Source organism: Cygnus atratus, chromosome 9 (assembly GCF_013377495.2).
Source record: "Cygnus atratus isolate AKBS03 ecotype Queensland, Australia chromosome 9, CAtr_DNAZoo_HiC_assembly, whole genome shotgun sequence".
Taxonomy (NCBI): domain Eukaryota; kingdom Metazoa; phylum Chordata; class Aves; order Anseriformes; family Anatidae; genus Cygnus; species Cygnus atratus.
The window spans coordinates 9,973,852-9,987,351 of NC_066370.1; the positions used below are offsets into that span (position 1 = coordinate 9,973,852).

A 13,500-nucleotide genomic window follows, 5' to 3' on the forward strand; every position below is an offset into this window, starting at 1 on the left:
TTTTAAGATATCCTTCTGTGTACCTGTTTGTGTGGGGCTGATGGCACTTCCCTGATTGGCCCTTTCCAGTCCTGTGTTCCTAAATCGCATTTAGCTACTGTATTTCTGGTTATTTTTTCACTTGCCTTTGATTTAGGCGATCAGCTCTGAGAGGATTTTGTTTAGGGTATCTGTTCATTTGAGTAGCTAATTCTTTCCCCTTCAGCAATGGGATGGATGTTGACTGGTGCCTTTGTGCTCTGGGAGAAGGCTTTGGTGTATTGCCTGGTTTTAGAAGAGACCCTTTCAAACTAGACAGAGCAGTGCATTACTACACTGAGACTATTCCTATCTTCGCACAATAAATCTAGAAAAATGACTGTGTATCTTGCATACACAGAGGATTGTATCTCAATGTCCAAGTCATCTTACCTGTTATAGTTCTGCTGAGACTTGTAATGAGGGAACCCTTAGTTAAATGGATCTTATAAACGATGCTGATCTTAAAGTGATTATCTTTTGTGCTGGTACAGGGTAGGAATCTGGTTACTCTCTGGGCTCTTTGTGAGACTCAGATTTATACTGAAAGTGTTTGGTGACCTCTGCTGTGTTTCGGGTGCTACCAATATAATCTAAAATATGTAAGATCTCCTAGGTATCTTGACACTGTATAAATTATCCATAGTGATTGAAACCCAAAGATACACATCTAGCAAGATGTTTTTTTTAGCACTGAAGTGATCATGTTTACCTACTACTCAGCTACTGTTCTGCATATAAAACTTCTGTGGGCTTGCTTTATGTTCATATAGGCTAATTTCTCAGTGTTCAAACTCCCAGCACCAACGTCGATGCTTGATGATGGAATTATTTTGCAACTGTGATCCAGAAGAAGTTGCTGCCAAAGATAACACGTATCACAACAGCAGTAATCATTTCTCTAGGTGTTAGGGGTGATGTGTGAGGTTCCCTTTCCCACTGACGTCAAACTACAGACTCATTTCCTTTAATTCAAATTTGAGATCTTCCTGGTAACCTGAAAGACATCATCCTGGATCTCAGTACAGTGGCATATTTTTAGAAAAAGCAGTGTGGTATCTTTCTAACATAACAGCAAGTAAAACCTTTGTAGGAACATACAGTGTAAAAATACTCTTACGACAAAAATGTTCAGCGTACTCTTTTGTTTGGATTTCATCCTTGTGTTAAGGACCTTAACTTCTTTACATAGCAGGATTCAGATTACTTTTTTACTTGACTGACAAGTACTCTTCTATTTGAATTTTCTTATAAAAGTAGTTCTGTTTCTAGGTTGCTGTATTTGCTTCAGCAAGAAACCTCCAGCACAGAACTGAGAACAGAATGTGCAGTGGTCCTGGGAAGCCTTGCAATGGGTACAGAGAATAATGTCAAATCCCTACTAGACTGCCATATTATTCCAGCCTTATTGCAAGGTACTTTTCACTCACTGTAATCTATGTAAGTAAATGTTTCTAAAGTACTTAAATAAGCCAAGAAAATGAAACTGAACATTAGTTTTTGTTTATATGTATAGGATTACTGTCGCCAGATTTGAAGTTTATTGAAGCTTGCCTACGATGTCTCCGTACCATTTTCATTAGTCCTGTAACTCCAGAGGATCTACTATACACTGTAAGTTGTAAACAGATTATTCTGTCCTTTTAATTATAATGCTATTCTAGTGTGTTAAAGCTTACAGAGTTGGGAGCTTCCTAAAATTAACAGATAAAGACAAGAATCTGTTTTAATGGGTCAAATGTGCTACACCACAGAGGAATCCTGGGGATGTCATCAGTCTGTTTTGCTTTAACTTAAGGAAGGAGACACATAAAAGTTTCAGAGACCTGTTAAGACTTGCGAAGATTTTAATGTGTTTTTCTTGTGAGCAACGTTGGCTCATTAGCTGCTTTTGGTTTCTCGTAGAAATTTGCTGTTCTAGTTGTCATATGCCTAAAACCCAGTACCTGTTTAGTTTATCCACCACTGCAGACTTTGTGAGGGAGAATCAAGAAGACACTTCATGATGGTTATGACCACCAGCGCTAATAAAATATACTTGAGGGTTTAATACCCAGTGTTGTCCCACAACCAAACCAACTCCTTGCAAGCCTTTGGACGCTGCAGTTGAGAATCCGTCAGGGTGTTTGTTTATATGCTGTGCGTAAAGGCAGAAGATCAGGTGGAGCTACTCTAAACCAGACTCTAAGAATACTGCTTAGAATAGTTTGTCCTTTGCTTTTCCTATGCACATAAGCATGCAATGAGCATGGATGTACAGCTGGTGTATCTGGAAGAACTCCAGTTCCTAGTAAGTAACTTTTCCTATAAGACGCTGAAAAGGCAAATAAGTCTGTACCATGTCAATCCCTTCCAGTGATTAAGAAGCAAACAATTGAAACAGAAGTTACTTTTGTTCTCTGTGTTTCTTGGGTCTGTCTGTTTTCTGTTGAGATGAACAAGTCTGGATTGTTGGCAGCAAAATTTTCTAAAGTAAGTCTGCTAAATTCACAATATTTAAACATATAAATATTAAAAATACAAATAAATATTGAAAAGCTTTGTTTAATCTCAAATGTGGTTACAAATAGAATAGGAGAGACTGAATGCGTGTTTATTTTGCTCATGTAAAAAGTATTACTAGAAACTTCCCAAATAATTGAGAAATAGAATTTCAGAAATCACTGTGTGTCTCCGAAGCTATAGTCATTATAGCTATTGGGCTACTGTTATTTTCATTATCATAAAAGTAGCTAATGAGCATGAAGATTATGCTCTACTTGTAATCCACTTCTTCCCTGGTAAGAGAGTTGCAATTTATTAGTCATTTTCCTGCAGGTAAAACAGAGTCTGATTTACTTCTGTACAGTCAACTTATAGTATAAGTTCTCTGGACAGGAAGAATCCTTGAGTTCTTTCATCTCTTCTGTTTGGCACCTTTCATTTCATGGCAGTAATTTAGTTTTTCACCTTTCCAAACTAAAATGGTCAGTGTTCCTGTTAACGTTAGCCCCTCCGACTGAGAGGTACTAGTAAAAGTAACTGATGGCTTTAAAATGTTGTCAGTTTGTACCTTGCCATAAGGCTCAAGAAGTAACGGGATGTGTTTTCAGAAGGGAAATTCCATGTACAATGATTTTCTTTTGCTGTGATTTACTTGGAGTTCTTTTTTGGTTTTGTTTTCCCATGAAGTGAAGGTCCTGGACACAAAAGCAAGAGCTTTTATACCTGGCACTGACTCCTGTGTCATTCCACTATCCTCCCTGCTGCGAGGGTGCCACTTAGAACTGTCACTTGTGTCTTAAGTATCTCCTGTACTACTTTAATGATCTTGTCTTGTGTCTTGACCTGATGGAATTGAGAACTCCAGTGTTTCATTCTGAAACAATTTATATCAGGAAATGAAGAATATGGAATTAGAAAATGTGTAGAATATGCAATTAGTACTCCTTTAAGTAACAAACTGTTAACAAACAATGCTGAAATGGTCTTAATACTTTTTTCTTTTCTGGCTTGTTTCCAGGATGCTACAGTTATCTCCCACCTCATGGCACTGCTCAGTAGGTCTCGATATACACAGGAATACATATGTCAGATCTTCTCACATTGCTGCAAAGTAAGAAAGAGAATACATATTCTCTTAGACTTCTTGTGTTTCTGGCATATAAGAAACTGTATGAGATGATAATGCCCTTTGTGGCAGGAACATAAGGACAGTAATGACTGAACTGCCATTGCTCTGGGTTTGTTGTCACGTTTATTGGGGTTGGTAGATGTTTCTCTACAGTAAAACAAAATATGCAAATAAGTAATTTTTGGGGTGTCTGTGTGTGTGTATATATATGGCTACTAAACAAAATCAACAGTCTAGGGAAATATCAGTTCTCACTATGATCGGTATAAATGTAGGAAGACTTCATTTTTTTCCTCTGGAAGTTTCAAAAAAGTGTGAGCATCTCTTTGCAGAGGGCTTGCATCTGCTTTCAAACCATCTGTTTTAAACCCAGAGAATGGTTTCTAAGAGGTGATGTAAGCTTAGAGGAGGAACTGTACTCTTCTCAGTTGAGCTGTACCAGTTTCAGGTTTATCCAGATACATGTTCATTCCTGTTACGTAATGCAATTCTCCTAATCTGGGAAAACTTCTAATTTAAAAACAGCAACAACCCCACCCCAAACAGAGTTTTGTTCTCAGGCTGTCTTGTAGTCTTGAGACATTCTGATTTTTTTTGCACTATAGCTCCAGTTTTCCCACACCACTATTTTATTACATTATTATCGTTTCTTTTGGTAGTTACTATACCTGCAGGTTATGCAGTAACAGTTTCAATTCAGTGCAGAAAATCAGAATTGTATAGCATCTTTCCTATTTAGAAACAGTTTATAACTAAAATATTATAGATTGTATTTATCTGCTAGACTGAAAAATGAAAGTATTCCAAAATTTATGAATTTATAAATATTTACCTCCAAAAGTCTATATTACTGCTTAAAAATGAGTCTTCAGAAACTGTGAATTGTTTCTTTGTTTTGGATGTATGTTTATCCAATTTCATTTCTTGTGTTAAATGAAACTGAGGACTGAAGACTATAGAGTGATTTTAAAAATGGAACTCAGCTGCTAATATTTATAGAATTGTTAAAGCAAGCATAGTAAGATAAAATCCTGCACCGGACTGTAGAAGTTCAAATCTGTAGTTAATGTTGGGAAAGGAATTTGGTATTTTAAGAAGAAAAATGCACCAGTGGCTCTCCTTTCTGCCTGTTAATTTTTTATATATTTTTTTAATTTGGAAAGTCTTAGTGCCAAAAACATTATTGTAAAGAATAAAAAACCTAATAGGATTAGAATGAAAACGTCTGCTTCTCCTGGAGCTGCTTTTAAGTTGAAAATTAGAGCAGCTGGAACATCCAAGTGGTGTATCCTTCAGTCTTCTTATTGGGGGGGAATACTAATTTGAGTAGGAATTAGTAGTTCATCCCGCTTCCCCTTATCTGGGGATGAAGAGAGGTGCTGTACGGGCGTGGAGCAGGCAGTGGGAAAACTGCAATGTTGAGCTGTTTTGTCTGATTGTTCCTAGTTACTGTCAGGTTGAGACACAAGTAAGTCGTGCCTGTCTAATGACAAACACGGGCACCTCGTGTTTAAATGGCCCTTGGACATCTCTGTAATAGGCTGAGTAACTTGAACTGTTGAAAAATTGGGCCTTGTTGGCACACAAGAAAAATAACGCAGGACTGATTACATATGGAGGTACAGAACGCTTGTCCAGTCAGGGTTAGCTCAGTGGCAATACAAACCTTGCTGGCTGTGTGAAAACTGCTGCGTAACTTCAGGTAGCTAACCCAATTTGAAAACAGTTACAGTCATCCTTTTCCAAGGATGTTGCTTCCTTTTAGCTCCACTGACTCCTGCTGAGTTACATCTCAGATATATGGTTAACAAAAAGTAAGCCCAGTCACACTGTAAGAGAATAAAAAAGGTCGTATGAACCCGCAATACTGTTTTCCAACACCTACTCCACTCCCAAGCCTCTCTCAAACAAAACTCGCAGCGAATGTTTTCAGAAATCCCCAAGTTCTTGGAAGGAAAAGGTTGATATTGTGAACAGACAGAAACATGAATGCACAGGAAAAGCAGAGTAATGGCTATGAATAGTAGGACATATAATTGCATTTACAGAATAAATATTTAGCTATGTAGCAAAGAAAAACATTTGTGGTTGAGTAAACAGATCATTAGAAATGTTAAATTGATCAAGAACTCATTTCTCTTGTTCTGGCAAATGCATGTCTTGAGTGTAGCTGTAAACTGTCTCCTTTCTTATTTTGATTAATTCTTGGATTTCAGATCTGGTAACTAAGACAAAACATCAATTCTGTATTCTCAGACTTAATAAAATTCATCTAGTAGAGTGAAGCAGGGGACTTTCTGCTTTGTGAGAAAAGTACATTCATATCACTAAAAAATACTAAATACTTCTGAAAGTTTCAGTATTCAGAACATTTTTAATGAAGACTCCCCCTAAAAAGTCATGACTGAGAGAACCCTTATATTTTTTCCCTGAAGAATTGTTACTATGTAATAAGTATTGATGTTTTATTTTTTTTCTGTTCATGTTAATCGATGTATGCATTAAACAACTGCTGACATATCTCAACTTCTCCCCCTTGTTTCTGCATACTCTTCTCTGCTTAGATCTTGTGCTCTGTTTTCTCTCTTCCTGGCCAGAGTCTTGTTTGGTCGGGTTTCTCAGGTTCCTTGTTTCGTGCCTGCTCGGATTTCACTGGAAAAGCTCAGACCTGTTCTCCTTAGCTAGGGAATCCTTAATTCAGGTTCCTAGCGTATTGCTGTTGTTTTCTGCTTGTACTTCATGCTTTTACTGCTTGTCACTGCATTTTTAGAGTTAAAATTGAGTGGTGGAAAATGCTGACTCTGGAAAAGAGCCATTCTAAGCAAAGGAAAGTGTTGGTTTACAGGGGAGTGGATGCAGTTTTTAGCATACATAGTTAGGACTCAATCAACATACAAGCAAAACCAAGTGAACTGAAATCAGGTTGATGTGCAAGGCTTGTTAAAATGCAAGTCAAAACGTACTTCCTAAGATTCTCTATCACAGTTGATTCGTTTACAGAGAAAGTGATGTGAGTAGGTAAGCTTTACTATTTTAATGGTCAAGTTGGAAAGATAAGGTATGTGTTTGGAAACAAACAGTTGGATGAATGATTTGAAAAGATAGTGCTGGAAATTATATCTGAACGTGGAGACATCTCTGCATAAGTAATACATTCACCGCCAGCTGAAAATTAAAATCTCGTGTCTGGGAAAGATCCAGGATAAAGCCTGTAATCAGGGCAGCTTCCTCGTAAGCCCATTCTGAGAATGTTTTCTTATGTGATCCTAGGCCTGGTGCTGGATCCCTGAACCATGGTACATTTTACACTTAGGTATCTGCTTTTAAAATTTTGTTATGGAATGAATTGTTACACTGTTCTATCCTACTGCTTTCTTGAAAAATCTGCATTTTATGATGGAAAATTATACAAGAAATGTGATTTCTCTCTGGAATATTACATCTCTTGATTATATTGGGAGAAAAAGATCCCTGAAATAGAACTGGCTCCTGGAACTCTGTTAGGATGCCCAGAGAGAAACAGAGTGAAAAGGTCTTTATTATACTGCTGTCGGAGATACTTGGAACTAGAAAAGAATGATGCATTGTGATAGCAAGATTTCACGTGTATGTTTGAAGCTGTCTCTATTTATGAGTTGGTATTCAACCTGACTGTGCATTGAGCAAGCAGGATTGGTGCGTGCAAACACAGCGTGTACAGATTGGATATATTCAAGTACAGCAAGTTATGCAGCTATGAATACACCCAAGTGTTACCTCTGTACTTGCACCCGTCCTGTTTGCACAGAGTTCACCTGTTCATCTCTTTGAAAAATCAGTAATACCCATGAATTACTAGAACAGTCTCGGTCAATATGATTTTTTTAAAGTTTAAGTTCATTCATATTTTTCACATATCTTAATATCTGTTCTTCAGCTTCAACACTGGCATAGCTGCGGCTTTAAATCATTGCCTCAGCCACTTCTGTGTGCCAATGTAAGTTGTTTTCCTACTTCAACCATGCTATTTTAATTGCATTTTTTTGGTAGAAAGCTCTTGGTGGCAGTAGCAGCTGAAGCATCTCTTAAAGCACCAGATATGTTGCATCTAAAAGTAACTTTCATACTTTTTTTTCCTTAGAGGTAAGGGATGTTCCAAAAATGTTCCTTTGAACATAAAAGGAATCTGATTTCAGCTGTATCTCAGATGTGAAAATAAAGCGTCACTTATGCATACTGGGGTGTGTAGATATGCCCATGAACTCAGCTGGGTTTGAATATAAAATGAAGGAGTGAAGATGCTTTCTTCACTTGCAGATTAGTTGAGAAAATGTATCAAGGTACGATTGATGCTGTGACATTACAAAAGCTGAATTTAAATTGCGCATGGCCGATGTTTAATGCAAAAATGGCTGGAGTCATGAATCTACTTCTAAAGTGTTTGTAAGTCACAGACCAAATCTCCCAAGAGACGCTGAGAGCTGTGGGCCCCACTGGTGTTTTGTGGTTTGTTTCTGACCTCATTGAGCCTTGTCATGCTACAGAATTTCTGAGACCTTTCTACTGCAGAATTCAGTACTTGTGTTTAATTCTAAATGCTTTTTAAATCTAGGAAAAATATTGATCTATCAGCCATTGTTGACTTAAGTCTTGAAGCCAATAAATGGGTGATGGCTGTCTAGATTTATGCCTAAATATGTTTGAAATTAAAATAATCTGTAGGAGGAAAATGTGAATCTGCTCTCAACACACTGTCACATTCTGTCTGGAAACAGTTTTAGAACTAATTCTATTTCTTCTGAAGTTAGAATTGCTGAAAATGTTTAATATTACACACAAAAAAAAGTTAGTGACTGGAGATATTTTAAATGATTTGTGGAGAAAATCGGGAGCTTTCCATTGTTTCCAATATGGGAAATAGAAACATAAGTAGTCTATCCATGTTTATTTATGAAAAATAATAGTTTCCTATTGAAGTGAAAAGTGAAAATGATTACCAGAAAAGGACAAATGGTATAAACTGGAGATGGACTTCTTTATTTAAGAAATAAAAAGTTGGTATGTCAACTGATTTCAAAGTACATGCTAGTAAATTTACCTTTAAATACTTTAAAAAAAAAATGGAGCTAGTGGAAACCTTATACATGTTTTTTAAAAATATATATATAATTGCATTTTTGTTTTCCTTTGTAGGGTCCAGATCACCAGACAATCTTGTTTAACCATGGAGCAGTTCAGAATATTGCACATCTGTTAGTCTCCACCTCCTACAAAGTAAGACATTAAAATTATTCAAAGTTTTGTGTACCCTTATGAAAGGGATGCCAGTGATGTTGATTTAAAAAAAAAAAAAAAGTATACATGTATGAACTAAAACTGTAAATATGTGTAATGTTCATTTCTAGAATAAAAATTGTTTTTACCTGCCATATGGATTTCTATCAAAATGAGACCTATTACTTTGGAATGCTCTGTTAAGTTAGAATATCGTTAATTAAAACAGAGCTGGCATTTGTCGATCTGACAGAGAGCAGTCACTTGGCAAACCAATAAAAATGGTCTAATATGCTGAATGTTAAATGTTAAAAAAAAAAAAAAAAAAAAATCAGAAGAAAAGCAAAGGTGAGCTGTCCTGAAGAGAAGTCATCCTTGAGAAAACATGAACATGGAATCTGTGAAGGTCACCAGCTACCAGTGTTTTCTGCTCACACGTCTCAGCTCCATTCTCTGTTATGTTTTTGGGAAGTCCATCCTTGGCTATCTGAAAGTACCACTGCTGGGAAGAAGCATCATAGTGTACACATATTGTGGTGGCAAGGAGGCTCAGCTAGCTGTTTTCAGTCTGAGGCCAAAATTTCAAATCCTAAGCATAGCTGTAGGAGTCTGCTGTAAATTACTTATTAAAATGTTTGTGTGTGTGAAGTGCTTTCCAAAGCTTTTCAGTGTAACTTAGTGGTTTGTTTGTTTGTTTGGAGAGCTAGCAGATATCTGGTATGCAAATAATCTTGAAATCTGTCAGAAGTCAATCCTGCGATCTCTAAGCAGTCAAACTGTTATGGACTTTCTTATGAAGGTATCAGTTTATTCCCCCCTCCCCAAATGTATCAATATCATCATTCTAAAAATTAGAAACACATGGAAGTATAGATATTTTTCCCGAGTTATTTTTATTGCAATATCTAATACAAAATATCTAATGTTTTTGTGCCATTTTTATTTTGTTGAAAAAAGGCTGTTCACTGCTTGATGAAGACTAGAGAATATAATCGTTCTTGTCTTATTTCGGTCTGCAACCTAATACAGAACATTCTCAATAACTAAAGTATCTTTCAGCAGGAAAGCAAGGCTTCAAATAAGAATTTCATGTAAAGGGAAACTTGGTGTTTTGTTCCAGGGCCTAATTATCTTATGTGGTGGTTTTTGTTTTTGTTGGATTTTGTTTCTTTTTATAAATCCAGTTGGAAGTATGCTGTCTTTAATGTTTTGTTAGTGAGACTGACAGATTTCTGTTTTCTGTCTTTCTGTATTAAGAAGTTTTCACCGTGATTAGGGAACATTTTGTTCGTTCTTCCATCAGCTGATTTTTTTCAGCCTGTGTTGTAAGGTGAATTTTCCAAGCCATGCATCTGTTTGAACCTTCCTTAATTTTTTTTCAATCGGCTTTTTTAAAATAAAGAAATAGGAGCTTGGTAAAATTTTCAAGTCGCTTTTTCACCAACAAGATACATGTAGCGTTGCATTAAAATACATATTTAGTCCTACCTGACTGGAAGATGTAGGACTGTTTATTCCTTTGCTAGTTTGGTCAGACTTCTAAATTCTAGGTGTACATACTGAACCACTTTTTGTTGCTTTTCATATACTTCGCTCTGTTAATACTCCCAAGGTTAACAGCCTTATTGTTATCTCAGCTGCTTTCTTAGCATTCTCCATTAAATAGAAATTCTTGGCCTTCTCGTGTAATTGATGCATTTTTGTGGAACACAAGCTATTTCATTCTCATACTTATCTACTCAGTTTCTTAATATATAGCCAAATAAATAAGAGCATGACAGGCAACAACAGCATTTAAAAAGCTTGCACGTTTTTAATACTTGGAGTAGAGGCCAGTACGGTATCTCAAGTGATTTAGTTGATAGGACCATACCAATAACCGTCAGAAACCCCCCAGAATGGGGTTTCGGTTCCCATGAAAAGAGTTTGTGTAGGTCTGCCAGGAGAATTGCCTATTATTTTTCTTTGGTGTTGGGATTTTCCCTTCTGCAGTTGATGACATGAGCATCTTTCCCATTTGTTATATCATTCCGAGTGTGCATCTTCACCAGTGAGATGTCCGACACAAAGGGACTGCAGCTCTTACAGTGCAATACAGAAAATCTTTTCAAGAGCATATTTGCATGTTTTTCCACATCCTTGCATTTTTTCTCATGTAACTACCGAACTAATTGCCATTAAGTAGGCAGTACTAGAAAAGAGAGTAGTCGTTGTAGTAATTTTTAAATCTTTTATTAACAGAGCAATATCACATAAAATAATTAACTTCCAGGTAGACTTAAGTGGTTCTAATTAGAACATCTATAATGCCTTCTCCCACCTCCCAGCCCCCTGCCCTGCTGTTTCTTCTGGCTTGAATACAGCACTTCAGCTGTGGGTTTGACTCTTTTCAGTGCTTTTTGATATACAATCTCTGTTTCCTGCTGCTTTGAAGCATGCACTATAGTCATTAGATCATCTGAGAAGAAATGTTGTCAAATGAGGCTTTTGTTCTGAAGCCAGATATCCATCTCTGCTATCCATTTTTCCTTATTAAGGCTTCACTGCTACTGATGAGAAGAGATCTTACAGTGGCTGTAATGAGATATTATAAAATAAGTGCACAGAAGTTTTATTCTCTGGGCTGTTGTTGTCTACGTTTGGATTTCCATGTTTCTAGGACTTCTTTTTGAGGAGGGTAGGATGGGCCTAAACCAAACTTGCAGTAATTGCTAATGCGTTCTTTAGTGACAGGGTTTTTTAGGTCAAAATTTTGTTCCGTTTGCTTTGTTGTCATACCAGGTATGTGGTAACAGGAACATGGAAAGACATGGACACAGCTTACATATGTGGAACTGTAGACGGTGAAGTCAAAGACTAATATCTGAATTAATCAGATTTTTTATCTGGGAAGATGATGATGAATGGTCTTCCCTGCCTCAGAAAAGAGGTTTTAAGGGCTTCATAGCCTCGCTTGACTAGATAACCATGAAGGTTTGATGGTTAGATGGTTTCGGAGTTTAGGTTGCACAGAGAGATTGTGGGGTCTCCCTCCTTGGAAATAGCCATCTGGACATTGTCGTGGGCAACCAGCTCTAGGTGGCCCTGCTCCATCAGTAAGTTGAACCAGATGACATCCGGAGGTCCCTTCCAAGTTGCAAATCGTTTGTGTACAGGTGATAACTGAAGTTGTGTAATAGCAGCACTACTTACGGTATATATTTGCTTTAAAATTAGTTTAATCAGTTCTACTGGATGGTTCTCTTCAGACGTTTTTATTAAAATCACCTTTAAAGACTTCTGAAATATACATCCCAGTGGCACGTGGTTTAGATTCTCTTGGGTACTTATGAGTCCTCAGAAGACTTAAGTAGTATTGTTCTGATACCTCCATTCTTTTGTTGTTGTTTGCATGTTTTTGAGTAACCACAACTGAAACTACTCTTTCTGAATGGCTGGTTCCCACCTGCCAGTCCTGGCTTTCCTCTTTTTCATGAATAGTTCACAACATCCAATCTAGAAAGGATAATTCCAGCGGGGAGATCACAGCAGTCAAGCTGTGAGTTAGATGTTTCCATCTGCCTTCTATCCATTGTCAAACAATCTTATTGATAAGACAGAGTTATTTCTGTAAGCCTATACAACAGTATGGTCCAATTTTACTGTTAAGTTAGCGTTTACATTTATGTTTCATAGTATGTTTTTACACAGGTTCGAATGCAAGCCTTGAAATGCTTCTCAGTTCTAGCCTTTGAAAACCCACAGGTATCAATGACTCTTGTAAATGGTAAGTATAATGCAATGATTGCTTGTTTGACGCTTGTTTTATTGACTGGTTGAATGAGAGTTGCTTTGAGTTCTCTTTCATCTCTTGCAGTGTCGGTTGATGGAGAATTGTTACCACAGATTTTTGTGAAGATGTTACAAAGGGACAAGCCTATTGAAATGCAGCTCACATCAGCCAAATGGTAATTTTCATCAGGAATTAAAATGAAATAGTGTGCAGTTTAATACTTTTTAACTATTGCTTTTTTCCTTCTTGCAAAGTTATATGTGAACTAAAACATTAGGTAGGAATGATCACAGATGATATTTACATTACCTAACCCCTTGAAGAAGTTGTTCTCACCTAGTAAGCTCACAGCATAACTTCCACTTTTTGTTGTATATAAAGAATAAAAAACAACAACAGAAACATTGGTGGGCAGCAGTTTTACCAGGAATGTGTATTCATACATGGATTTGCTTTCATGCATGGGTTTGCATAGAATTTGCTTATGTTAAGTTTTACTTTAAATAGGCTATGGTCAATTGTGTGTCCTTACAGAGTATAATACAGATTATAATACTTCCCAGGTGTTTTAATTAAAATAATTATTTTTTAAGCTTCATGTGTTCATACAGCAGAATTAATGTTATTAATTTTATAGTTCAAATCAAACTTTCCCTTTTGGTGTAGGCAGGTTCCTGTGTGAGTAACAGTAGGGTTGCTCACTTCATAAGCTGAGAATTGACTCTGCTTAAGACCCTTACCCATCTGTTTTGTTGATGATGATGGAATAAATGACTCAGGTGATTAAAGAGAGAAAATTACCTGTCATTATAAAGTACTAAAATCAATTGTAAGTCAAGAGTTT

The 13,500-nt window shown here is 36.8% G+C and overlaps 1 protein-coding gene across 7 annotated transcripts in view; it reads left to right on the forward strand.

Moving 5' to 3' along the window:
• ARMC8 (armadillo repeat containing 8) overlaps positions 1-13,500 on the forward strand; it is a 62,429-nt gene that overhangs the window by 28,177 nt on the left and 20,752 nt on the right. For 4 of the 7 annotated variants that reach the window (XM_035545107.1, XM_035545110.2, XM_050712628.1 and 1 more), the window contains 7 exons: positions 1,291-1,433; positions 1,535-1,632; positions 3,521-3,613; positions 7,548-7,607; positions 8,804-8,884; positions 12,575-12,650; positions 12,741-12,831. In XM_035545107.1, the coding sequence (XP_035401000.1) occupies positions 1,291-1,433; positions 1,535-1,632; positions 3,521-3,613; positions 7,548-7,607; positions 8,804-8,884; positions 12,575-12,650; positions 12,741-12,831 (642 nt within the window). The remainder of the gene's footprint in view (positions 1-1,290; positions 1,434-1,534; positions 1,633-3,520; positions 3,614-7,547; positions 7,608-8,803; positions 8,885-12,574; positions 12,651-12,740; positions 12,832-13,500) is intronic. The other 3 variants (XM_035545109.1, XM_035545111.2, XM_035545108.2) reach the window with 1 other exon arrangement.